Here is a 26472-nt window from a genome sequence, read left to right as displayed (position 1 = left end):
ACATATAATCAATATTAAAACTACCAGTCAGATATTTCACGTGCTCACTCTCATCCTGAGCCCTCGAGACCCCACGTGTATTTTACACGCAGACCCCATCTCGGTGCAGACCGGCCGCGAGCTCAGGAGTCGTGGGGGGCTTGAGGCCGCCACACCGGGCAGCACGGCTTCAGAGGCCCCCTCTCTCGTTCCCGCGAGCGAGCACCGGGGGCCTCAGCAGGGCGAGGCGTGGGGTCGGTTCCGGGGCCCGGCTTGCAGTATTTTCTCCTCCCCGTGGCTGGCCACCCTGACTGGCCGGTGGTCAGTGGGACAGGGGACCCCCAGGAGAGGCCCAGGCTGCCTGAGTCTGGCCTCCAGGCTGGTGTAGATGTCCCCCCGCCGTGGGCCTGACCTCGCCTGCCAAGAAAAGCAAAGTGGTCTCTAGGTCACTGGGAAGTAAGGGCTGCTCAGATGGCCACAGACAGACCTCAGTGGGCCTAACTGGGCAAGCTGGACGTTCCACGAATATGTCAACACTTTGAGGTTCACAGTGTGCCATGTGGGGTCAGGGATGGCCCTCAGGCTGGTGGCCTGAAAAGCACAATGCACGCCCTGAAGTCCCCACTCCACGCAGGGCCAGGTCCCCTCTGCATGCCATATTGTCCTGTGGCCACCACGATCCCCTCCTGGGCTCTGCCACCTGCTGGTCGATGCACGTGCTTGGTGACGTCCAGGCAGCATCACCAGCGTGGGGAGAAATGATCAAATAACATCAGTGTAGACGGGTATCATCGACACGGGCACAGACGACTTGGGGAAGGGAAAGACGGTGTTCCCAGGGGCCTCCGAAAAGCATCGTTTTGTCTCCCCAAAACTCCCAAAAGCATTTTCATCATCGAGCCACCAAGCCAAGTACAGATTTGAAACTCTGAAGATTCAGACATTTAAATGTGGAGGACTGGTCTTGTCTGACCCTCTCGCTTGGGCAAATGCGTTTTATTTTCTCCTGTTCCCGTTCCAGGCTGGTGGGGGGACTGGCCTCGGAGAACGTGCGTTGGGCTGAGTCAGTGGAGAACTACAAAAAGCAGGGGGTCACGCTGTGCGGGGACGTCCTGCTCATCTCCGCCTTCGTCTCCTACGTGGGCTACTTCACCAAGAGATACCGCAACGAGCTGATAGAGAAATTTTGGATTCCTTACGTCAGTCACTTAAAGGTAAGAGGTGCAGTCCTGTTCACCACGTGGGAAATCTGGGGCTGAGGCTCCGGCCCAGTCGGGGCTTAGAACGTGGCCCAGCGTTGCCGACGCTGGCGTCCCTGCCAGCCGAGTTACAAGCGGCTCCGTCCAGAGCGAGGCAAATGGCCGTCTCCACCCAGATCACCCGGCTGGTCCCGAGTCTGAGTGCGGCCGAACCGCAGCGGTATTTGGACGGCTGCTTTCCACTGCATAGTGAGGTCGTATCACCCCTCCTGAGAAAGAGTGCCCTCCCTTGGCAGGTCCCCATCCCCATCACGGAAGGCCTAGATCCCTTGAGCCTGCTGACGGATGACGCGGACGTGGCCACCTGGAACAACCAGGGCCTCCCCAGCGACCGCATGTCCACTGAGAACGCCACCATCCTGTGCAACACAGAGCGCTGGCCCCTGATCGTGGACGCCCAGCTTCAAGGAATCAAGTGGATCAAAAACAAATATGGGAGTGAACTGAAAGCCATCCGCCTGGGCCAGAAGAGGTGTGTGAGGGAGGCAGAACCGGGCTCAAGGCAGCCACTGGGCCCCCTGGGCTTGGAAACGCCCCGGGGCCCTTCACAAATGCAAGCACTAGCCCGCAGGTTTAGTATTCGGCCCTGGGGAACAGCACAGTAGTAGAGAGTTAAACTCGGGGTTCTCCCCCTGCACCCGTCACCTGCTCTCCTGCAGGGAAGGACCAGGCCCAGGCTCACCGCCTGGGTTTGCGTCCTGTCTGGCACTTGCTGGCCGTTTCCCTGGTCCGTGTGGTTTGTTTTCTCATCACACGTGAGAAACGGTGGCTGGAAAATCAGCTGCAACGCGGAGGCGGAAGTGTTGCCTCTGCAGCCGCGAAGCTGCTCAGAGCGGCTCCGTTCTCACCGCCGCGCCCGGCAGACCTCGGGTGGCTCCCAAAGCCCGTCAGCTCCTGTCAGGAAAGGATGAGCTGTTGTAGCAACGAGCCTAGGGCTGCTAAGGCACCTCCCTCTGGCACCCCCTCGCTTGGGGGCCAAGGCTGCCCGTCGGGTGTGCTGTCGTCACTGGGCCCTCTCGTTGAGTGGCTCCGTGCTGTGCCTGCAGCTACCTGGACATCATCGAGCAGGCCATTTCAGAAGGGGACACCTTGCTCATCGAGAACATTGGGGAAACCGTGGACCCCGTGCTGGATCCTTTACTGGGCAGGAACACAATCAAAAAGGGAAGGTGAGGAGTTGTCTCCACCTCCGTGGTTTAATCCGGGTGAACACCTTCCCCGGTGAGCATCAGCCTTAGCAAAGTGCTGCCAGGTGTGGACAGGCTGGGACAGGGGGCCGGGCCCTGCCAGGAATACACCAGCGTTTTACTAGCGGTCACCTCCAGAGGGCAGTCCTTAATGGTGACATTTTTCTTCTTTCTGTTCTTACGCATTTTGCAAATCTTGGTACTATATTACCTTTTTAAAATTCAGGTGAAATTCCCATAGCATAAAATTGAGCGCGTTACGGCGTTCCACGCAGGAGCCTTTAGTACACTCAGTGTCGTGCAGCTGTCACCTCTGTCTAGTTCCACAGCGTTGTCTCCACCCCAAAAGGAGACCCCACCCCATTCAGCATCACTCTTCACACCCCTCCCTCCCGGGCCCCTGGCAACCACTGATCTACTTTCTGCCATGGATTTGCCTGTTCTGGACGTCTCATGTAAGTAGAATCACGAAACACGTGCCTTTTGGTGTCTGGCTCTTCTGACTTTGCACACAGGTTTTGTGGTTCGTGCATGTGGTAGGTAGCACACGTCAGCACTTCACTCTTACGGCAGAATGATGTTCCGTTGTATGGATGCACCACACTTTGTTTCTTGTCAGCTGATTCGCTGAGCTTGTTTTACTTTTATCATATAAAAACGGTTAAACCAACTTTAAAAACGTAAATGTCGGCCGGGCGCGGTGGCTCACGCCTGTAATCCTAGCTCTCTGGGAGGCAGAGGCGGGCGGATTGTTTGAGCTCAGGAGTTCGAGACCAGCCTGAGCAAGAGCGAGACCCCATCTCTTCTAAAAAAAAAAAAATAGAAAGAAATTATCTGGACAACTAAAAATATATAGAAAAAATTAGCCGGGCATGGTGGCGCATGCCTGTAGTCCCAGCTACTCAGGAGGCTAAGGCAGGAGGATTGCATGAGCCCAGGAGTTTGAGGTCGCTGTGAGCTAGGCTGACGCCACGGCACTCACTCTAGCCAGGGCAACCGACTGAGACTCTGGCTCAAAAATAAAACGTAAATGTCAGAATTGACAGGAGCCACTTTTAAATGCAGAGGGGGGTGCAGGGACCCAGCGCAGAGGTGGCGAGTGAGTCTGCTGACGTCCTAGACCCTGAGCAGGGCGTGGAATGAGTGTGGGTGGCCAGGGGTGGGGCCAGATAGGAGCCCCCAAAGTGAGCCCAACCAGAAAAAGGGGAGAGCAGAGCCGGGAGCCAGAGAGAAGTGACACCCCATGCGGATTAGCAGACCCGGCTTCCAGCCTGGGGAATTTCCAGAAGGGACTGGTGTCGTGAGGATTTCTGCCAAGGCTCCGGGTGAGCTCAGTGTGCAGCAGAGGTGAGCAAACACTACTGCGAAGATCAGACCAAACTACCCAGAGGGAGCAATGATGCATCTTCTAGAAGGGCCCGCATCCCAGGCCAGAGAGGAGGGACGGACGAGGAGACCCACAGTGCTCTTCCAGCGACCAGGGGCTTCGAGGCAGCAGCCCGGCCTGGGGGCGGCCCTGAGCTGGGGTGAAGGTGGCCGTGCTGTGCGGCTGTCACTGGGTCAGCAGAGCCCCGTGACCCTTCCCCCCGCCATGCAGGTTCATCAAGATTGGCGACAAGGAGGTGGAGTACCACCACAACTTCCGCCTGATCCTGCACACCAAGTACTTCAACCCACACTACAAGCCGGAGATGCAGGCGCAGTGCACCCTCATCAACTTCCTGGTCACCAGGGACGGCCTCGAGGACCAGCTCTTGGCCGCTGTGGTGGCCAAAGAGCGCCCAGATCTAGAACAGCTGAAGGTAACAGTGTCGCGTCACCCAGGAGGTAGGCGCTGGCGGGGCAGAGGAGGCCGGGTCACGTGAGGGTCCCTATGAGCGGCCACCAGCCCCGAGGGTCTCGTTGCTTCTCTCCGAGGGTGTCTCAGCTTGTCCCACTGAGTCGTATCTTCTTGTGAGACAGAGTGAGTCACTACTTCTTCCCCAGCGCTCTCCTCATCCAGCTCCCGAGTTTAATTCTAAATCGAACGGCCGCTTCACTCGCAGAACGGGAGTCCCTGCAGCTTTCAGAGGCTGCGAGCTCCAAAGTGCTGCCCCGCGAGAGTGGCCTGGCTGCCGGCCACTCCCGTGGTCCTGTCTTGGCCACACCCGTGGGCTCAGGGGAGTCCAGGCCCACCCGTCCCCCCATTCTTCCCCTACAGTCTCCCTGACAGGAAGCCCGGCGGCCAGGAGCAGGGCCCCTCGGCCGCCCGGGGCCACTCCCGCGGCTTCGTTCCAGCCCTGGCGTCGCTGCTCTCCTCAGGCTGCAGGCCGGGCCGAGCTGTGCCGCGACCAGGCCGCGCTCACTGACTGTGCTTCCCCGGCAGGCCAACCTCACCAAGTCCCAAAATGAATTTAAGATTGTTCTCAAAGAGCTAGAAGATTCTCTCCTGGCCCGTCTGTCGGCCGCATCGGGGAACTTTCTAGGAGACACCGCCTTGGTGGAGAATCTGGAGACCACCAAACACACGGCCAGCGAGATCGAGGAGAAGGTATGACACCAGCCTCCGAGGCTGCACCCGCGAGGCCTGGGCGGAGCACAGGGGGGCGGGTGGCAGGGCCGAGGGGTCCCCTCCAGCGAGCAGGGAGGAGAGGAGCCCGAGGAGGCCCAGGGCGGGGAGGAGCGTGGGTTCCACCCCAAAGCACCTGCTGCCACTACTGTGGCTTCCAAGGGAGCCAGGGGCTTTGGATGGGGCTGGGCCCACCTACACGTGGTATTGTCCACCTGCTGGCTTCACTCGCACCCCTTTTGTTTGTTTTGAGGTACAAGAGGCAAAAATCACAGAAGTTAAAATCAACGAGGCGAGAGAGAGCTATCGCCCTGCCGCAGAGAGGGCGTCCCTGCTGTATTTCATCCTGAACGACCTCAACAAGATCAACCCCATCTACCAGTTCTCTCTCAAGGTGAGGCTGTGGTGGGCCGCGGGGCTGGGCCTGGCGCCCGCAGAGCCGTCGAGCGGTGCCAGGCCGCCACCCTGAGAGGGCAGACGGGGCGAGGGGGCCGGGGCTCCGTACCCGTGCAGCGCCAGCTCCGCCGGGGAGCGCCTGGGCTGGTCCCCGCACCCTGCTCTTCCCCTAGAGACCCCCCACCCACAGTCAAAACAAACTGGAGGCCACCAAGGCTCCACGGCCACCTCCCCAGGCCTTCAACGTGGTGTTCGAGAAAGCCATCCTGAAGACCGCCCCTGCCGACGAGGTGAAGCAGCGTGTGATCAACCTGACAGACGAGATCACCTATTCCGTCTACATGTACACGGCCCGGGGCCTCTTCGAGCGGGACAAGCTCATCTTTCTGGCACAAGTTGCATTCCAGGTAACGTCCAGCCTCGCTACTCAAAGCGTGGTCGGTGGCCCGGCAGCGGCAGCGTCCTCCGGGAGCTTGTCGGAAATGCAGATTCTCAGGCCACAGCGCTGGGGCACCAAACCTGCATTTCAGCAAGACCCCAGGAGAGTTAGAGTTTGAGGTGCCTGACGTGGGACGTGCCTGGGGCTCCCTTAGTCGAGGTCAGGGAAGCAGGCCGGTGGTCCAGGGGGAGCTCTTGCCAGAGGAGGTCAGTTGAGGAGAATTTTACACAGAAATGTCATTTTGTGACATTGTGCTGCTAGAGTCCTGCGTCTGTGCTTAGTCCACAGCGCATGCTGAGTAGTATTTCTTAAGCAATAAACGTATCAATGAACAAATATTCCTCGTTTATACGGTCCTGCTGAAATATTTAAAGAGTTGTGTTCCGTTAAACTGATTAAATAGCCTGTCTTAGCCCATTCTGTGGTGCTGTAACAAAATACCTAAGACCGGGCCATTTATAAGCAGTAGAAATTTATTTCTCACGTTTCTGGAGTCTGGGAAATCCCACGTCAGGGTGCTGGCATCTGGGGTGACAGAGTACAAAAGGGGCCAGACTCCCCCTTGTACGGCAAACCCAGGCCCCAGCCACGGCCTCTACCCTTTCACTCTGCTCTCCCGGCCCCATTGCCGCTCGCTGGGCCACACCTCCCAACACTGCTGCCTTGGGGGGTGAGTTTCCAACACACGCTTTCTGGGGGACACATTCAACCCCCTGCAGTGTTCATGCTGTCATCAGTATGGCTAGAAACACGAATTTTATAGATAGATTAGGCATCAGCGTAAACCTAGCTTTCAATCCAAACTCAAACTTTGGATCGATGGGGCCCAATTTTTTTTTTTTGGAGACAGAATCTCTCCCTGTTGCCCGGGCTAGAGTGAGTGCCGTGGCGTCAGCCTAGCTCACAGCAACCTCAAACTCCTGGGCTCAAGCAATCCTCCTGCCTCAGCCTCCTGCACCACCATGCCCGACTAATTTTTTTTTTCTATTTTTAGTTGCCCAGATAATTTTTTTCTATGTTTAGTAGAGACAGGGTCTTGCTCTTGCTCAGGCTGGTCTCGAACTCCTGACCTCAAGCCATCCTCCCACCTTGGCCTCCCAGGGTGCTAGGATTACAAGTGTGAGCCACCGCACCAGGCCAATGGGGTCCAAATTAAGGAGGTTTCCTTTACCTCTGAATCTTTGGGTCAGAGGACTGTTACGGGTTCTTCTTGCTGCCGAGAGGAGTTCCTCAGTGATCCCCATAATCTTTAGGGCAGAAAGCCTTCTCTTCAGGCCCACAGAACTTTTTGTTTGACCAAAAGAAAGCATCTGACTCAGAACACCGGAGCCTGAAAACAGGGTCTCGGGCACTTGACTGAGGACACAGCAGAGCCCCCCAGCCCACCTGAGACAGGGCACCGTGCTCGCTGCCCAGGGCAGCCGGCCCCGCCCATGGGAGGTCCAGGGAGCCCATGGCACCGTGCTCGCTGCCCAGGGCAGCCGGCCCCGCCCATGGGAGGTCCAGGGAGCCCATGTGCACGGTGACAGATGGCATGGAACATGACCTGGCACTCCCCTCCTGGGTTCATACCCAGAAGACTCGAAACCAGGTGTCCAAACAGATTCTTGCACACGGACACTCACAGCAGTGCTGCTCCCTGCAGCCAGCACAAGCCGACCGTCCACCTGCAGACGGACGGAGGAACACAGGTGGCGTGTCCAGTAAGGGCCTGTTACTCGGCCTGAGAAAGGAACGAAGTTCTGACACACAGATGAGCCTCACGCGCAGTGAGAGAAGCCACATGCAAAAGGCGCACGCTGTATGATCCCACTTGTATGAAACAGCCGGAACGGGCAAATCCAGAGGGACAAGGGAGATTAGTGGTTGCCGGGGGGAGGGGATGGGGAGTGACTGCTTAATGGGGAGGGAGGTCCCTTCTGGAGGAATGAGAAAGTTCCGGGACTCGAGAGAGGTGGTAGTTGCACAACATTGCGAATACATGAAATGCCACTGAATCATACACTTTAACATGGCTAAAGTGGCAAATTATGTGTTAGATGATGTCACCACAATTTAAAAAACACAACGAAGTGAAGACAAAGTTTTGCCCCAACCCAAACGGGCAGGACAGTGCATGGCCTGAGGGCTGGGGGCTCCTCCCGCCAGCCAGCACCGAGTGTGTGGCCTTCGTGTCCCTCAGGTCTTGTCCATGAAGAAGGAGCTGAACCCAGTGGAGCTGGATTTTCTCCTGCGGTTCCCTTTCAAGGCCGGGGTCGTCTCGCCGGTGGACTTCCTGCAGCACCAAGGCTGGGGCGGGATCAAGGTTCGTCTTCACGCTGAACACTGTGTGCTCTCCCCGCGGCGGAGCCTTTCCGGCTAGCGCGGAGGATGTTTACAAGGCCAGATTACAAGGCGCCACAGGCCCGTGAAATTCAGTGAAGCGAGAAGGCCCCAGAGATAGGGATGGCGGCCAGGACGGGCTGCTCTGCTTTCCTGCGTGATTGTGACATCCGCTAGGTCCCCTGCGGCCTGCACACAGCCAGCACAGAGCAGCATCCTCTGGGAGACAGAACAGGCCTGGGGCGTGTCCCTTCCCCACACACCCGACACCCCAGCTCCTCCCGGCTCCCTCTCCCTTCCCTGGGACCCCCTCCTCCCGGGACCAGCCAAGTACAACGTGCTAAGGCTCAGATTGCTGGACACATGCACTCAGGGACCCTCCAGTTTTAGTGGCTCTGTTCAAAAAATCCCTGAAGAGGGTGGTCCCCTGAGATAGGATGGCCCTGTTTCCAGGGACCACTAGAGAAGCAGCCACTAGTCCCTTCAGATGCCTCACAGCTGGGAGGCGAGTTCCTGTCCCTAGATCAAATTCCTCCCAAGGAGGCTCCCAGCCACTGCCTCGGGCTGACCGGAGGTCTGCGAGAACAGCACATGGGCTTTCTCGTCCCAGAGCTCCGCATTCCCCCTGAGGCAATGGCCTCTCCTTACTAAGGAAAGGAATGTTCTGGGGAAGGTGCCCACTGGACCTGGTGGGGAGTGGGCTGCTGCGTCTGTCCCCAGGCCCTCTCGGAGATGGATGAGTTCAAAAACCTGGACAGTGACATTGAAGGATCTGCCAAGCGGTGGAAAAAGCTTGTGGAGTCGGAAGCCCCGGAAAAGGAAATCTTCCCCAAGGAGTGGAAGAACAAGACGGCTCTGCAGAAGCTCTGCATGGTGCGCTGCATGAGGCCGGACCGCATGACCTACGCCGTCAAGTGAGCGCCCCGCCGTGCCCGAGGTCCTGCCCCCAGAAAGGCGAACAGCGCGGGCGGGATGTCGTTAGACACCCGTGGACTTAAGTCAGTCCTCTTAACTCGATTCTTACCCCCGTTCTGCAGAGGAAGGAGACGGGGCTCGGAGAAGCTAAATCATTTGCCCACATGGTTCTTCGGGGACAGAGGTGGGATTCCACCCCTCTGCCGACCCCAGTCCTGATTCTCCTTGACTCTCGGTGTCTCTGAGTGTGGTTAGCAGGTCCCTCGCTCCCCGCCACTAACCCGAGTGAGGGGTACCCGCGACTCACGATAGTAAAACGAGGCTCCCACGTGGCCTCCTAGGTGGAAAGTACAATTTTAAGTGTGGACGCTCAAGTCAACCGTGGCCACACAAGCCAGGTCCTTTTCGGATGTTTTGGGGAGAAAACAATGGCACCACCACCAGCATTCGAGGACTTCCGACCCCTCAAGGGCAAATTCAAAGTTGGTGTCTTATGGGTGTCAATTTTGGCTATTTTGCAAGAGACATGTTCTAATCTCATGAACAATTTCTCCAGACCTAAAACCCCTCGATGTGGGAAGTTTACACGGAAAACAAGCCCAGGGTCCATTCTTGGAGCATCTGCGGGTTGTTTGGCTTCTTTCTGTTTCATTTTTCCTCATAGCCTGAAAGCAGCCAGATTTCCCAAAAGACACCCACGTCCCTGATAGAATTCCCCCCCGACAAAGCAGGGGCCTGACTCACGTCGCACTCATGGGTCACTCAGACTTTTCTGTTTTGGTTTGTTTTCTGCGGATAGAAGAGGGAAGGGATGGGGCGAGGGGCGGGGGGGGCAACGAATGAAACAAGAGGTCACTGTGATGTGACTCAGGAGAGCAGTGCTGGCCCAGGGAGGCACCCCGGACTCGGGGCTGGAAAACAGGTGGGCAACGTTTAGGCAAGGCCAAGGTGAGGGCAATGCACCTGCCTGGGAAAGCTGGCGTGTTTGGGTCGCAAGACTCAAGGGGCATCAGACTCCTCATCTGAAGATGAGATGAGGTGGCCTCCCTGTCTCCTGAGCTAGCATGCGTGATGGCATATTGGTGACCTAAAACAAGGCAACAGCCGCCAACTGCAGAAGCAGCAGGGCACTTTCCAGTGGCACGGCTGATCCCCCATACAGGTGAGCCCAGATCACGTTCCTCGGCTCTGAAATATCTAACATTTCTATGGCACTGAGGAAAGCAGATTTACCACCATAATTACATAGGGAGAGTGTAGCTTAAAAGCTAGGAAATTCAAATAGACAGCAAGTAAGAACAGCAGCTGACACCGACCGAGGGCGCCTCGTGCCGGGCACCATCAAAGCCTCTGCCTGTGTCAGCTCGCGGGCTCCCCCAACAGCCCTGGGAGGCAGGCACCCCCACACCGGCAGCTCACAGGTGCAGGGAGGGGAAGCAGCTCGCCTGCCCAAGGTGGAGGGGTTCGCTGGCAAACTGGCTCTCCAAGAAAAAAAAAAGCCCTAATTCACAGCCAATTTCTGTGGTGTAAATACTCCACCGTGGCCAATTGCAAGCTGCCAGTGGTTTACTGGGAGCCATTGGGAGCCGACCCCAGCGTTCCTCTGCCGAGGACACGCACAGGAGGCGGCGGAGCCTGGCTGGGACCAAGCACACGCTGTTCTGCATCCTTAACTCACCCACAGAGAGTGGCCCTGGCCTGGCCAAGGAATTAGCAAAGGTGATTCTGTTCCGTCCCTGCCCAGGGGCAGGACTTAGGACGTTGTGGAAGTCCCTCAGTGCCTTCCTGGTCAAAGATCACAGCACCCACACGCCGAGTCCACTCCAAAGGCCTGGACTGAACAGAATCGGGGCCTTCAGGAGGAGCAACCCTCTCCTCCTCCCCTGCCGCGAGTCAGCGTTGGTTCGGGAAACCATAGGGAAGCCAGAGAAGGCCGGAACGGGGAAATGAACAGCAGGTAGAGGCGCCCCTCTGCCCCCGCAGAGAGCCCCTCGTTGAGTCAGAGAGGAGCTGGCGCAGGCTGGGCGGCCTGTGAGCGAACGGGTCCATCCGAAAGTCGTCCGGGATGCTCGGGGCACTCAGGTGTTGAGCTGCCTAAGGACGGGCAGCTCTCACCCCCGGGATGTGGTCATTTGTCCTCCTTCCAGAGACCAGGCTGACCGTTAAAAGCTCATGAGTTTTAATTCTCAGGATTCCTTCAGACCATAGTAAGCTCAGCCATTGTGATCACAGGAGACAGGCAGACACCTGAGATCCAAAGACCACCCCGACACGCTAGGTTTCCCAAAAGAGGATTACCCGGGGCCTCGACCGCCCCAGACTCACTGAGGTCAAGACAGAGTTTGGGGCTCGGTACGGAGAGGTGTTTCTGTGGTCTAAAGTTACTTCTTTTTCTTTGATTTTTCTGATTCTCTGTCTTGGGGTCTTTAAGGCCCACCCAAAATGCTCTAATGTGAACTTCCTTCCCTCCTAGCCCCCCTCGCAGTTGGCCCCGTGTGTGGGATTGCAGCCCCGGGGGAGACTCACAGGTGCCCCGACACACAGGCCCCACGCCCCGCCCTCCCGCCAGAGACTCTTCTCTGCTGCAGAGTCCACCAAGAAGGTGGCACTTCTGCCTGGGCCACGGCCCACCTAAGCCCCCGGGCCCTGGTCTGAGCAGCGGTTTCTGTGGCCCTCAGGAATTTTGTGGAGGAGAAGATGGGCAGCAAGTTCGTGGAAGGCCGAAGCGTGGAGTTTTCTAAGTCCTACGAGGAAAGCAGCCCCTCCACACCGATCTTCTTCATCCTCTCCCCGGGGGTGGACCCCTTGAAAGACGTGGAGGCCTTGGGTAAGTGTAGCCTGCGAGCGATGTTCTCAAAAACGGGGCCTGTGTCACATCGCTGGCCACCAGGAAAACGCGAATCCGAACCACAAGGAGACACCGCCTCACACGCCCAGGATGCCAGTTGCCCAAGACAGAGAACAAATGCTGGAGGAGGGGACGGCAACTGCTGCAGCTGCTGGGAAAAACAGTCTGGCAATTTCTCAATAAGTGACACACACAATTACCGTATGACCCCGCAATTCCACTCCTGGCTATACACCCAGCAGAGCTGAAAACAGGTGTTGAGATGTTCTTTCACAACAGCCGAAGGTAGAAACAACCCAAAGTCCCTCAGCGGGGTGAATAAGCACGGGGTGCTAGAGCCATGCCAGGGAAAACCATTCCGCTACAGAAGGAGAAAAGTACTGACACACGCCACAACGTGGGTGGAACGCAGAAGGCGCTAGGGGCAAGCAGCCGGGCGGAAAGGCGCCGTGCTGCGTGACTCCACTTACGTGAAACATCCTCCACGGGTGAATCGTGGAGACGGCAGGGGCTGGGTGAGGGGGGATTGGCAGTGACGGTTTAACGCGCTTGGGGACTCCCTCTGGGGTGATGAAAACGGTCCAGGTGGGTGGCTGCACGACACCGTGAATGCACGAAGCGTCACTGAAGTGTAAACTGTGCGTTACATGTGTTTTACCACCATAAAAGCAAGAGGGGAGGTGTGTGGAATTCCCGGCTGCGGATCACAGAGCCTGAACCTTTGTCATTTAATCATCTCGTGCTTTTCCTGTTTTTCTTTTAGGGAAAAAACTGGGATTTACCATAGATAATGGAAAACTCCATAATGTGTCCCTGGGGCAGGGACAAGAGGTGGTGGCCGAGAACGCTCTGGACGTGGCTGCAGAGAACGGACACTGGGTCATTCTGCAGGTACCAGGCGGCCGGCACCCCGGGTGGCATGGGGGTGGGCTGGAAGGCCCGGAAGGGAGCAGGAGATGGGATCTGCGTTCAAAAATGTGGGGGAAAATCCTCCAGCCCACCGAAGGGGGCACCCCGAGTGTCAGCTCCGCGCAGGTCAGCGGGTGGTGTGGGGCGCCGTGACTGCCCCAGTGAGAGCCCAGACTCTTCAGTGGTGAGAAAGACTCTGGGGTGCATACCAGAGCACCCCTAAAGAGATATCATTTAAAAGACAAATGCTAAGTTGACAAAAGATCCCTCCCCCTCCTCGCTTGGGGCAGGCAGCAAAGGCCATAGCACCCCACAGACACCCCCATGCTTTGGTTAAACTCTGGCAGCCCGGAGCCCCCCCAGACCCCTCCTAGCTGCCGACTTGCCCACGAGGGCCTCCAAGCCTGCCCAGCTGCCACAGGTCCACGAAGTACAGTGACCTCAATCCACAGGGCTTGACCTGGCCCCCATGGAAAGACCAGCTTCAAGGGGAGGGGTGGGAGCCCCACAATCTCAGCCTTCTGCTGGGGAGGACCAGAAGGACTAGCCATAGATCTGGAAGTTTTGAATTCACTGAGCCAAAAATAGATTCTGGTGCCTCAGTTGCTTGGCTGAAAATATCTCAGCATGCCGGGCACCTGCTTAGGGTGGACGGGGTGAGGAGGGGTGGTGCCAGGCACTAGGTGAGTGTGGCTGTTGGCGGGAAGAGCCCTGCCCACGACAGGGGACATGGCCGAGTGGCCCGTCCTTGTGGGCCCAGGGACGTGGGAAGCGTATGGGCAGCTAATGCCTGGTCTCGGCTGCAGAACATCCACCTCGTGGCGCGGTGGCTGAGCACCCTGGACAAGAAAGTGGAGCGCTACAGCACTGGCAGCCACGACGACTACCGCGTGTTCATCAGCGCGGAGCCGGCGCCCAGTCCCGAGTCCCACATCATCCCCCAGGGCATCCTGGAAAACGCCATCAAGATCACCAATGAGCCACCCACGGGCATGTACGCCAACCTGCACAAGGCCCTGGACCTCTTCACCCAGGTAGGGCAGTGCCTGGCGAGGGGCAGCCTAGCACCAGTCCCCACATCCCCTGAGCAGCCCTGGGGCCTCGACAAGAGGAAACAGCTGGGCCTGGGAGCTGAGGACAGGACACTGAGCTCCGGAGACACCACCCCCAGCACACTCAGGCTCACACACCCCCCTCACACAGCAAAATCAATACATTCCCAAAAGACTATAAAATGCAGATAATTTAAAGAGCTATGGCACTGCTCATTACTTAAAGCTTTATAAGCAGAAACACAGAGTTTTTAATCAGTTTCATGAACCTGCAAATCGGCACCAGTAAGTGCTGTTCACCACGTTTGAAGATGAACTAGTCATTACTGGCTCCTTGGAAGTGGGACCAGGCTCCCCCCAGTGGGCCCCTGAAGGTCAGTCGGCTTTCCTGGGGCCCCAGCACTCCCTGACCCCTCCTGGCAGCCCTGTAGTCTGGTGCTGGTCCAAAGGCCGACTGCAGACGGACGGGCCACAGCGCCCCACTGCTGGAGGCGACGGGTGACGATGGTGAGGCCGCCTCCGCTGGGGCTCGGGGCTCTGGTTCCAGGACCCGGCTTCCTTGTCGTCAGCCCCTGCCCTGACCCGCCGTCAGCAGGAACACCGCCAAACAGCTGGCCGGGCGAGCCTGGTCCTCCGCCAGCAACTGCAGCGGCTTCTTGCTGCCTCCAGGATGGAGGGTGGAGGTCTCGAGGACCCGGGCAGCAGGGCACCCGCTGGCTGGGTCTCCTCCACGCCCATCTCTGCCTGGACCCTGTCTCCCCCGACTCTTCCCTGCAACCCAAACCTCACAATCCTCAGGGCTTCGCCAGAACGCCACCCTCTCCAGCCTCCCTGGCGTTCTCGCCTGCGGGAGCGGCTCCGTCTGCGCAGCTCAGCATCCGAATTTACTCTTCGGGGGCCTCGTTTCTGCTCCGGACGAGAACTTTCTGTGTGCACACACTGGGTCTCCCAGCTGGAGCCCATAACCTTGAGGTTTTGAAACGCCGAGTTCTCCTACGACACCTCACAAAGCCTGCTCGGGGAGCACATTGTTCCGTGAACGCACGACTTCTATATCTGACTCAGTGTTTAAAAAACCACTCATATGAAATATCTGAGATATCAACTAACGATTCTCAACCGGCTTCTAAAGGACACACCGCTGTCTAGGTGTGAAAGTAAGAGGGAACTGAAAGCAGAAAACAAATGTTTAAAATGGGTCAGTTGTTCCTTTAACCAAACAATCGCTACCGAGCGTCTCACACGCGCTGGAAGGGCAGGGGATACACGGTGACCCACGACCGGGGCTGCTGAGGGGCACGGACACGGCCCCGGGTGTGGGAGCCCGCTCTGACAAATGCCGTGGGACGCACTCGGTGCTGTGGGGCCACGCCGCTCACGCCCGGCCAGGGGTCAGTGCCAGCGGGAGAAGGGTTTGCTGCCCGTCTGTGATGAGACCAGTACAGGAATTGAGAGGAGGCATTTAGCAGACTCTGTAGCATGTGGCATTGCTGCGAATCCAAGCACACGATCTGCTTTTCCTTCAGTATTTCGTGTTTATTGTAGTTTGCAAAAGTCTCAGTGACAGATGGGTGGGGCACAGCAGGAGGCCTCGGGGCCAGCTGGAGCCCTGTGACAGCCAGCACTTAGGAGGACGCCTCGTCCAGGCTCCGGCTGAGACCTGCGGTGCGCCAGGTGAAGAGGATGGCTGGGCCGTAGGACAGAGGGAACGGAAGCTGCAGGCGCCTAGGGCAGCAGAGAAATATAAGAAATAATGTTCCTTGTGATTACCACATTCCTCACCGGCTGACACAAACGCATCCCAAACTCTCTTAACTGGTGAAGGCTTCTTATGAGCGGGGGCGGGGAGCGGGGGCTTAGCAAACCCTTTCTTTTTCATGGCTCCGGTATTTGGGAGGATCTTATTAGATTTTGTTAGGAAGCAGTATCAATAATTCTACTTGTAACAAATACTTAACAGTGACAAAACTGCATTTCTGAAAGATACACGAAAAAGAAACGGCTCTCTACCTCAGCCTTTGCAGGAGAGACCAGCTCAGATCACACCAGTGTCCGCCACCCGCAAAGCAGCTGGCAAAGATGGGGCTCTGGTCCCACCTGGGGGCATTTCTGTGCGCGAGCCTCCCCTCCCGCTCCCGCAAACCTGACGGAACGTGTCGCGCTCCCGCAGGACACCCTGGAGATGTGCACCAAAGAGGTCGAGTTCAAGTGCATCCTCTTCGCCCTGTGCTACTTCCACGCCGTGGTGGCCGAGAGGCGCAAGTTTGGCGCCCAGGGCTGGAACCGCTCATACCCCTTCAACAACGGGGACCTGACCATCTCCATCAACGTGCTCTACAATTACCTGGAGGCCAACCCCAAGGTAAGGGGTTGCGTGTCCCCCAAATCAGTGCCCCCCAGTAGGGCCCCCTGCTTGGACATAATCCCTCTTTCTTTCTGTCCATCCTTCCGCTCCCTCCCTCTTTTTTTGTCTTATGTTTACAAGATGTTAAGTAGGTTTCATAAACCAAAGAAAATCTGAAGAACAGTATCGTCTGTGATCTTCACAACTGACATAGCAATTATCATCCGTCCTTTGCCCCCACCTCCTGCAGTCACCGGCTGTCTGCGGTATTTCCGCGTGTTAGCGCCCTCCATGGGGGCAGCTCGCACCACTCCTGGTGGCAGGACAAGGGGGGCTTCCTGGGCTGTGGGCCTGGCCAAGGTCTGGAGCCAGAGGTTTAGGACGGGAGGGGCCCGCCTCAGGAACCCTCCTGTTTCCCACCCTCATAATAAAGTTCAAGATCGGCAGGCGGCAGCGAGGAAAGGCGGACGCCAGCCCAGCCTGAGAAGGTCCACAGGGCTGACGGATGAGGACAAGCACCCTCCCGGCCCAGGAGGCCGCAACAGAGCTTCCCTCCCAGGAGCGCAGTCAGCAACGTCCGGGGCTGGAACGTCGTTTGCCTAGTTCCCTGGTGAAGCACCTAGCCTTGGATAAGCCGGGCCTGGGGTCAGCTCCCTGTGCTCCCATGAGGTGGGCCACCATGGTCCCGTGGGCGCTAAGGGGAGAGGGAAAGGCAGTCTCCATTTATCAGGCGACGGGGCAGTGTGCTGGCGGTACGTTTTACCCAAAACAAGGTCCGTATCTCACAATACGCACAAATCACACAAGAAGATGCTGAAAAGGACTTTTCGTCATCACTGTTAGCGTGGTCCCTCCGGGGCCAGGAGCGTGGGGGAAATAGTCTCACTAGAATTTCTTCAAGATACTCCCTTAGCCATTTTCCCCACGTGTCCACAGATACAGGCCCTAAGCTGGCTGAGACACCGCGTGAGCGTGAACATGGTGTGCGCCCTGACAACAGGGCCCACGATGGCCGAACCTTCCTCCGTCCGGGCTCACGTCCTCTCCCCTCTGCGACTCCCCGCCGGCTCCCTGCACGCTCCCTTCATGGCACGGATCGCACCCGACGCCGAGTAACCGCCTATGGAGATGCCGGCCGTGGCCGTGGCCGTGGCCCGTTCAGTCCTCCTGGCTCTGAGGACGTAGATCAGGGCTTCCCACACGGCCAGAGAGAAATCGGCTGGAGTGTGGGTTAAAAACACACACGACCTGCAACCTGCGCGGGCTTTCCCAGGGAGAGGCCTGGAGAGCTCTGCCTCCGACAAGAGTCTCTGGGGGATTCTAACCAGCAGATGTGGGAAACTCAGAGGGCGTCCCTCCCGGGCCTCTTCGGGAAAGGACCCTCCCTGGGAGGCAGCCCGTGGGGGCCGGGAGGCGGAGTGGGGTGTGTGCTCCTCCCTGCCTCCCAGGAGAAACAAGCTGCCTCTAGGCAGCTGAGCACACCCGCAAGATAGGCAGAGGAAAATATTTTTTTAAGTCACAAAATGAGAATTTAGAGAATATCAATGTTCTAAGTAAAAATTCATGAGACTAAACCAGACAATTGATTAATCTAGTTCTTATTCAATTAATTTTAATTCAACGGTATTTGATAAACAGCTCTTTTGGGCAGGACACTGCGGAAGTCCCAACGTTGCGTAAATGCCCACCTCACCCTTAGGGAGCCGCAATCCTGGGGAAACACGTGTGCGAATGCGGGGACAGGCCCACCGCAAACGGCATGGTCCCACGCGGCACCGCCAGTGCCGCGGCTGCCCACCAGTCGCACAGAGTGAGGGGCTGCGTGTGCAAGCACACACAGCACTTCAAAAGCTTGGTACTGAGAAAAGAATGTCAAGTATCTTATTAATAATTTTGCTACAGATTACATATGGGAATGATCTTACTTTTCTTAAGTGGCCACTAGAAAGTTTAGAATCTCATACATGGCTCCCACTCTGTGGCTCCCGCTGCACTTCCATTGGACGGCGCCGTGTGGGGGAACAAGCTACGCTCCGGGATGCGTGGAGGCTGGAAGCAGAGTCCCTGGCTTCCTGGAGGCGGCCGCACAGGCGCCCGGCTCTGAAGGATGAGGAGCAGAAGCTGAGGTGCCAGGGAACGGCAAGGAAGTGCGGGGACAGCAGGAATAGCCAGAGGGCAGGATGAGTAGAGGCACACGGCAAGAGGTGAAGCCAGAGAGGCTGCCTGGCCTGGTGGTGAGAGTGTGTTTGTGCACACGGCCGAGTTTGGTCTTTGTTCCAAGCCATCTGTGCGACTGCAGAGACCTCCGAGGCACAGGAGCTACCTGGAGTGATGTGATTTGCACGGAACAGCAAAGACAGGACAATTTCAAGGGGATCAGAGGAAGACCCACTTGAAGCATTTGTAAGACTTGACTAACCGGACTTCACGGCCAAAAAGATACACGGTGAGGCCGGGCGCGGTGGCTCATGCCTGTAATCCTAGCACTTTGGGAGGCTGAGGTGGGCGGATTGTTTGAGCTCAGGAGTTCGAAACTAGCCTGAGCAAGAGCGAGACCCCGTCTCTACTAAAAATAGAAAGAAATTAATTGGACAACTAAAAATATATAGAAAAAATTAGCCGGGCATGGTGGTGCATGCCTGTAGTCCCAGCTACCTGGGAGGCTGAGGCAGGAGGATCGCTTGAGCCCAGGAGTTTGAGGTTGCTGTGAGCTAGGCTGACGCCACGGCATTCACTCTAGCCCGGGCAAAAAGAGTGAGACTCTGTCTCAAAAAAAAAAAAAAAAAAAGATACACAGTGCCCGAGTCAACACTCGCCACCCGGAATTCAGCTGCTCTTGTTGAAAGCAGACGTGAAGGGGCAGTCAGGGACTGTAGCAGGGAGAGGCGGGGGAGTGAGCGCTGACCAGGCCAGGGCGTCTGCCGCACCAGCACAAGAGCCCTGGCGCCACCGCGAAGGCAGACTGCAGAGAGAGAGCGGGGGTGGGAGCTCAGTCCCAGACAGAGGGAGAAGCTGCACCGCCTTCGTGAGAGGAGCCCGGGGAGAGCGCGGCAGAGGCGCTGGCCAGCTGAGTCAGGCACCGAGATGGGACGGGCGCCGGATGGGGAGAGGGGCGGCCCTTGGACCTGCTGGTCCCGAACAGCCTGGCGGGAGGGGAAGCAGCAGCAGGCGGCTCGGCTGGTAGCCTAGCTGGCCCTTGAGCGCCGGGCCGACCACCTGAGCCTGGCAGGGGGGACCTTCCCCTGTGTCCATCTTTCCCAAAGGTGCCCTGGGACGATCTCCGCTACCTTTTTGGTGAAATCATGTACGGCGGCCACATCACGGACGACTGGGACCGCCGGCTGTGCAGGACCTACCTGGCCGAGTACATCCGCGCAGAGATGCTGGAGGGAGAGGTCCTCCTGGCCCCCGGGTTCCAGATCCCCCCCAACCTGGACTACAAGGTGAGGACGACGCGTTGCGCATGAGCTCACTCTGACGCAACGGCATCGAAGGTTAATGCGCGCTGGCTGGCTCCCGCTCAGGAGTATCAATAATTGAGCAAGAACCCAGACAGCCAACATAAGCGAGGACGAGAAATGCAGCCTCTGGGAAGGGGGAGTGGAAATTTCCTTCCTGCGGCTGGGGAGCAAAGGGGGCAGGCCACGAACGGGTCGGGGAACGAGAGGGGTCTGCACAGCCTGGCCCTGCAGCCTGCTTACGCACCGCCCCTTTCCAGGGTTACCACGAATACATCGACGAGAACCTCCCCCCCGAGAGTCCCTATCTGTATGGCCTACACCCCAACGCAGAGATTGGCTTTTTGACGGTCACCTCAGAGAAGCTGTTCCGCACTGTCCTGGAAATGCAGCCCAAAGAGACCGACTCGGGAGCAGGCACAGGAGTATCTCGAGAGGAGAAGGCAGGATCCTTAGTACCCATTCCCGAGCGACAGAGGAAGGGGGGGGGGTCCTCCTGGTCCGACTGGGGGCTGGGGGGGGTCCCCAGAGGGCAGCCCCAACTGGCAGCAGTGGGAGCTTGTTAGCAAGGCCGCGGGGATCAGAAACTCAGCCGCAGGGGCTGCGGGCTCAGCGAGTGCGGCCCAGAGAGAGGGGATCCTCGCCCCCCCCCCCCCCCCCCCTGCAGTCCGCCAGCTTCCCCAGCCGAGCGTTTGCAACCTCGCCCTGCCTGCACGAGAGCCGCAGTGTGGCCCGTACAGGACAGTCTGGCGCGTGAGAGCAGCCCTTCCGGAAGAGCTTAGCGACCACAACGGGCAGGTCCTGTTGACACTCAGAGAATTAGACCAGCTCAGAGGATGCAGGCGCACAGAACAAACTCTCACTCGTCTGAGCTGCCTCTGTGCCGTCTCATGTGCACCTCTGCACTTAACATATTCTGGAACAGTTCTAGTACGTATTACCCACGTTATCGGGCTTCACAGCAACTAGACCAAATTCCTGAGGTAAGACCCTTACCGCTATGAGGCCCAGGACCTTCTTTTGGTCTAATGATTGAAATTAGAAATCAACTGATGGATGGTGGTGCAGGCGACCCCCGTGTGGCCGCTCCTTGAGAGGGAGAGACCAGCACGGTCCCTAGAGACAGCCCACTAGGCGGACAGACTGCCAGTCCCATTCACCCGCTGGGTGACTCTCACGGCGGGAAGAAAGCCAGTGCACTGGGAACGTCTGGGAGGCATGGGGCCGCCTGGCCTGACCTGCGCACGGCCACGGCCACGGGCCTTGCTAGTGGCACCAGAGCAGCCAAAGCCTGCGGGCCGAGGCTCCCTGCCCCCGTCAACGGTGTGGCTGTGCCGTGACCCCGCCTCTCCGGCAAGTCCACGTGCCTCTCCCCTTCCCGAGGACTCGGGCTTGTGAACGTTTATTTTGACCCTGTCGTTTGTGGGGAGGGCTCTCTGCTTTGGTGACAATGCGGTGACGGGGACTGACTTCCAGGTGAAGGCTGTGCTGGACGAAATCCTCGAGAAGATCCCGGAGACGTTCAACATGGCCGAGATCATGGCAAAGGCCGCTGAAAAGACCCCCTACGTGGTGGTCGCTTTTCAAGAATGTGAAAGGATGAACATCCTGACCAACGAAATGCGTCGTTCACTAAAGGAGCTGAACCTCGGGCTGAAGGTAAACAGAACGTGGGTCTGCCGGGCCCCTAAGGACGCGGCCTGGTTGCAAAACCAGCGGTAAACCCAGGCCTGGGGGAGCCTGGGGGAGCCTGGGCCCTGGGCCAGCATGTTATCACTCCCCTCCCCTCCCAGGCTGGAGTTCTAGGCGCTCTAGAACAAGCCACGGCAGGTGTCCAGACTGCTCCCTAGCAGGAAACGCCAGCGTGGCCCTGACACAGGGTGTCTCTAGCGGCACCGCACAAAGCCACACTGTGCTGACAACTCACAGAACACGCTGGGGCCTGTGCTCTCCCATCCTCCCGAGAGCGGGCAAGCGAGGCTCAGCCTGGGTTCTCCTGCACCCATGTATTCCTCAGGGGGAACTGACCATCACCACCGACATGGAAGACCTGTCCACGGCTCTCTTTTACGACACCGTGCCGGACACATGGGTGGCCCGGGCCTACCCCTCCATGATGGGCCTGGCGGCCTGGTACGCCGACCTGCTGCTCCGCGTCAGGGTGAGCACTGCTTCCTCTCAGCCGCTACCTGACCGGGGACCCAAACGCCCAGGCTCCGCGCCCCCCACCCCCAGAGCCTGCAGGAGCATGGCTGTGACCGACGCTGTGGACTGGCCTCTGGCCCCGTCCACACCACTCAGACGCTCTGACGCAGGCCTTTCCTCCTAAAGGAGGACAGGCACGTCTGCCATGAGCACGGCGTCCATCAGCTCTCCCTCGAGTGAAACGTTCAGGGTGAGCCACCCTCCACGAGGAGTGAGGTGACAAAGGCAAGAGCCTTTCTTGGGATCCTAAATTATCCTCAAGCGCTAAGCCCTTCCCCCCATTCCATTGCTGAGAATGGAGCCAGACCGCCAAGCTCGTCACAGGACGGCAGCGGGCTTCCCGATGGCTCTGCCGAGGCCCGGCGAGGCTCTGGGCTACCGCTGCTCAGCACCCTCCCTCTCCTCCCAGGAACTCGAGGCCTGGACGACAGACTTCGCCCTGCCTACCACCGTGTGGCTGGCTGGGTTCTTCAACCCCCAGTCCTTCCTCACGGCCATCATGCAGTCCATGGCCAGGAAGAACGAGTGGCCCCTGGACAAGATGTGTCTGTCTGTGGAAGTGACCAAGAAAAATCGGGAGGACATGACTGCTCCCCCCCGCGAGGGATCCTACGTGTATGGGCTCTTCATGGAAGGTAAGGAAGAAGCTTCTAGAGCCGCAGGAGGAGATCAAACTAGCTCTTGGCAAAGACAGGCGGTGAGTGAGAGTCTCTCAGCCATGCTGACCAGTAGCGGGGGCTGAGAGGATTCCCAGACTCTGCAGCAGTCTGGTGGAGACCAAACCCCCACCCCAGTCCCATGGCCTGTGCTTACGGGGAAGGCTTACGCCATTTATAGGCAATGAGAAACTCGGTCCTTCCGTCCTTGGAGCAGGGAGCCCAGAATAGATGGGCTTTCCACGGGTGAGCCGAGGGCACATCAGCGCCTCTGGAGCCCATCTGCAGGGCCAGGACCCCACAGCAGGAGGGAAGAGAGGGACTAGGATGCCTATTAGTATTTGCCCCCGTATCACCCTGTCCTGCTACCCAGAGGCAGCCAATGGGGCAGGCCATTTCCTCCCCCGCAACAACTGACGTCACCCTTCAATGACTGACGTTATCTGTGGGGTGCCAGGCCCACAAAGGCTCAGGTACGTCCAGGTACGTCCTTTCCCCCATCACCAAAGACAAACACAGCAGCCGCCACTCTCCATGTTTATTCTGGAATTACAGACAGGAAACATAAACATCATTAAATAGAGAGTAGAAATAAGCTGGTTAAAAGTGAGTAATACATATGCATATATGTATAATTAGCTATACTGTACACACAGGATGGGCGTTACACATGAAGGGAGCCAGGGACTCGAAGCTCTAATTTTCAAGGGGAGTTATGATTTCCTGCCACTGCAATTAAGAAGGCTCCAGATGAGGCTCTGAAAACACCACAGATTTAAAGGGATGGAACCCAAGAGCTTGAGTGCTGAGCTGTTCCTCAGTGTACAGCGAGACACACGGGCAGTTACAACATGCACATAATTACCTATGACGTCCTCTGCTCACAACTCCATGTGCAGCAAATTCCACGCCAGACCAGCCCTGGCACCTGGCCTGAGCTCTGGGGGGCAGAGCCCATCTCTGCAAAGGGCGGGGAGGTTCAAGGGCCCTTCCAGCCCCTCCTCTCACTTGTTGGCAGCATACTAGACAGGACACGGTCACCTCCCCAGGACCACCTGACCCTCAGCCGTGCTATCCCCGCAGGAGCTCGCTGGGACACCCAGACCGGAGTCATCGCCGAATCACGGCTGAAGGAACTGACGCCGGCCATGCCTGTCATCTTCATCAAGGCCATTCCTGTGGACCGCATGGACACCAAGAACATATATGAGTGTCCCGTATATAAAACACGCATCCGTGGCCCCACCTACGTCTGGACCTTTAACCTGAAGACCAAGGAGAAGGCAGCGAAGTGGATCCTGGCAGCCGTGGCGCTGCTCTTGCAGGTTTAGCGCGACCCCAGGCCCACGCTCTCGGGGCAGATCAGCAGCCCAACCACAACTCAGACTGTCCAACAGAAACCCAGCCCTGCAACCGCTCCTTAGTTTGGTTGTTTTCTGTTCTCTATTAAATAATCAAGGTGCTTTATGCCCACGTGCATCTGGACGAACGGGGGTGGAGGTTAGCGTGGACAAGGCGGCACAGATTAAAACTAGTGGAGCCACTTCGCTGCTCATCTGACGGACCTGTCCCGGCCTTCAGTTCATGCCTGAGAGTCGCCAAGGGGCCCGGCTTGGGGCGAGGCTTCAGTTCCCAGCAACAAGAATCCCAGGAACCCAATCCCTGCAGGGGACCAGTCAGGATTATTTTTTAATACAAGCAGCATGTGGCAGTCACACCATGGGGCCTGATGCTACATGCAGATGACCCACCAGTAAGGGGACAGGCGTTCCCTCAAACAGGAGCTACCACCTCCACACAGTGTCTCCTCAGGCAATGTTCCCTTCTCTCAAGGACAAGAAGAGCCTTTGCAATTATGGCGTACCTGCCCCACCCCCACCCCCAGAATCTGGAAGAACAAACTATCCCACACAGGTGCCGGCTCCACGTAGCTGAAGCACCTCCTAATCACTGGGCACTCAGGGACTACCTTAAACACACGCTTGGGTCCTGGGAGGTCACTGGTTATTACGTCCCCTCCCCCCACTTCCCGCCCAACTTGCAGGCTGGGTGAGCCAGGGCTGTGCAGAGCCGCGCCTGTGACAGCCGTAAGGCTCGGGGTTCGGGACGGCTGTTTGGGCTGCGCAGTGGCAGTTTCCACCCAGTTCCAGGCACAGGCTGAGACCAAGGACGGGTGAGGCTCCTCCACATCTGTGGTACAGGCGTCTATCGAACCACCATAAAAAAAAAAACCACCACCCTCAACCTGCCCGGAGGGAGGGCTCAGGAAACAACTGTGCCCTGACTCAGAAAGGCGCGCACAAACACACATGAACTTCTGCCCAAAGGCAGCAGTCCCTCTGCCCCCGGGAAATGGGCAGCTGCTGGTGGTACTGGTCAAAGCGCTGCCCTGAGACCTGGCTTACACCTCAGGCCCCACTGTTCTAGCTGCACAGGGAAAGATTTCAGCAGCAGGAGAAAGTAAACGCCAGACCTTTAGGACTCTGAGGAGAGATGAGTGACTGAGGTGTGGGGGGTGGGACAGCTCATAAGCCTACAGACTCCAGAAAAGATGGACCCCGGGGGACTGTGACCTGAAACTTCCAATGTTTCTTAGGCTTGAAAGCGAAGAAAAGGGAACCCTCTAGGGATATCATTCTGAAGTTTGGTGAAAACATTTTTCCAAGTATACTCACCCAAACCATGGGTGAAGAGGTCCAGGAAGCCGGTTGTAACAATTCACAGCAATCCTAGGGCCTAGTGGGGCTACCAGAGGGAGAAGGAAAACACCCCTCAAACCCTCCCTTCTTGGGGCCCGGGGAATCCAGCCCCTTGGGGCGGTGGCACAGGAGGCGGCTGGAGCCAAGCGGCCTGGCTGCTGGGCAACTACCTCTGCTGGCCAGGAGGGGTCGCTGCAGCCCTTCTCGCCCAGGCCAGGGGGACAGGCCACTCCTGACCAGAGGAGATGAAACTGCAGTGGCCACCAAGCAACTCGTTCCAATCCCTGGTAATAACCACGAAATGTGAAGTTTTCCAATTTTGCCTTTAGATCCTGAAATAAAACAGTAATTTATTCCACACGTACATATTGTGGGTAGTTGACAAAATTATCTCCAAACTTTCCAAGAGATGATTCACCCTTGGGTTGCACTCCAGTGTCGGAGAAAGCAGGGATTGGAACAAAAGCCCCACAGCGGGGAGAAGTGGGCTCCCCCACCCCGCGTCCGGCTTGTCTCTGCTTCCCCAGGCTGCTGTGTGGAGTTGGGGAGAGCACCTGCCCAGGACAGCCTCGAAGGTCGTTAGGAAAGACAAAGGGAGCGGTGGGGCGCGGAGGGCACGACAGCAGACTGCTCGAGCCTGGCGGTGGCACACTGATGTTTACTCTGGTCCACAGCATCTGCAGGAATGTGAGCTGTTTACCGAAAGCCTCTCTCCAAACAGAATCTCAGTGGCCCAGCACGTTCCTTTGGCTCCTCCACTCTAACTGTCCCGCAGGACAATTTAATAACTGGTTTGAAGGCAAACAGTGTTGGCCGATGTGCTGCTACCCCAGGGCAGTATGGCCACAGCCACTGCTACACCCTATTCCCAACCACTTAAACCCGTAGGTCTGCCAGGGGGTGCCCGGGGGTCTGCAGCTGTCCTTGTCTAAGACTAGGGCGCTCCCAGCACTGAGCCCCAGGTGCAGAGCAAGGCCCGCCGGCTCGGCCTTTCAGGCCCCATGAAAGGTAACAGCAGCTGCTGCTACCAGCCCTTGGGAGGGAAAGGTGAGCAGCTGCTTCCAGAGACAAAGTGCAGGGACAGAACCCGATCTTACTCCCCTGAAGGACGGGCTGCCGTGCCCTGGAGTCCGAGAGGCTTCTCTGTCGAAAGGCCTTTCTCTGCAGAGGCGTCAAGCACCTACAGAGAGACTGGGCACTGGGGTTTGAATCGGCTCCTGGAGACACTGGTGGGGAAGGGGCTGGCTTTTTTTTTT

At 57.7% G+C, this 26472-nt stretch overlaps 2 protein-coding genes across 5 annotated transcripts in view; one reads left to right on the top strand and one right to left on the bottom strand.

Annotated features, from left to right (window-relative positions):
* The window catches only part of DNAH17 (dynein, axonemal, heavy chain 17), a 118607-nt gene extending 94545 nt beyond the window's left edge, over positions 1-24062 (top strand). Inside the window, exons 62-80 of the mRNA XM_012661317.1 lie at positions 1001-1193; positions 1475-1710; positions 2285-2407; positions 4023-4227; positions 4791-4955; positions 5227-5367; positions 5606-5776; positions 7991-8113; positions 8851-9044; positions 11724-11872; positions 12657-12784; positions 13609-13836; positions 16025-16216; positions 19462-19641; positions 19917-20099; positions 21133-21315; positions 21674-21817; positions 22271-22496; positions 23601-24062. Of these exons, the coding sequence (XP_012516771.1) occupies positions 1001-1193; positions 1475-1710; positions 2285-2407; positions 4023-4227; positions 4791-4955; positions 5227-5367; positions 5606-5776; positions 7991-8113; positions 8851-9044; positions 11724-11872; positions 12657-12784; positions 13609-13836; positions 16025-16216; positions 19462-19641; positions 19917-20099; positions 21133-21315; positions 21674-21817; positions 22271-22496; positions 23601-23848 (3412 nt within the window). The 3' untranslated portion in view covers positions 23849-24062. The remainder of the gene's footprint in view (positions 1-1000; positions 1194-1474; positions 1711-2284; positions 2408-4022; positions 4228-4790; positions 4956-5226; positions 5368-5605; positions 5777-7990; positions 8114-8850; positions 9045-11723; positions 11873-12656; positions 12785-13608; positions 13837-16024; positions 16217-19461; positions 19642-19916; positions 20100-21132; positions 21316-21673; positions 21818-22270; positions 22497-23600) is intronic.
* Positions 1-26472, bottom strand: part of PGS1 (phosphatidylglycerophosphate synthase 1) — a 63840-nt gene that overhangs the window by 997 nt on the left and 36371 nt on the right. Inside the window, exon 10 of one of the 4 annotated variants that reach the window (XM_012661333.1) lies at positions 15119-15579. The exons of 1 other annotated variant lie outside the window; for it this stretch is intronic. The gene's annotated coding sequence lies outside the window, so the exon portion shown is untranslated. Of the gene's footprint in view, positions 1-15118; positions 15580-23614; positions 23694-25025; positions 25263-26472 lie in introns of those variants that run through there. 2 more of the 4 variants (XM_012661332.1, XM_012661331.1) reach the window with 2 other exon arrangements.

This window comes from Propithecus coquereli, unplaced genomic scaffold, assembly GCF_000956105.1.
Source record: "Propithecus coquereli isolate 6110/MARCELLA unplaced genomic scaffold, Pcoq_1.0 Scaffold706, whole genome shotgun sequence".
Lineage (NCBI taxonomy): Eukaryota > Metazoa > Chordata > Mammalia > Primates > Indriidae > Propithecus > Propithecus coquereli.
Note: the sequence above shows the minus strand (reverse complement) of the source record. Positions and strands in the feature narration are given on the sequence as shown.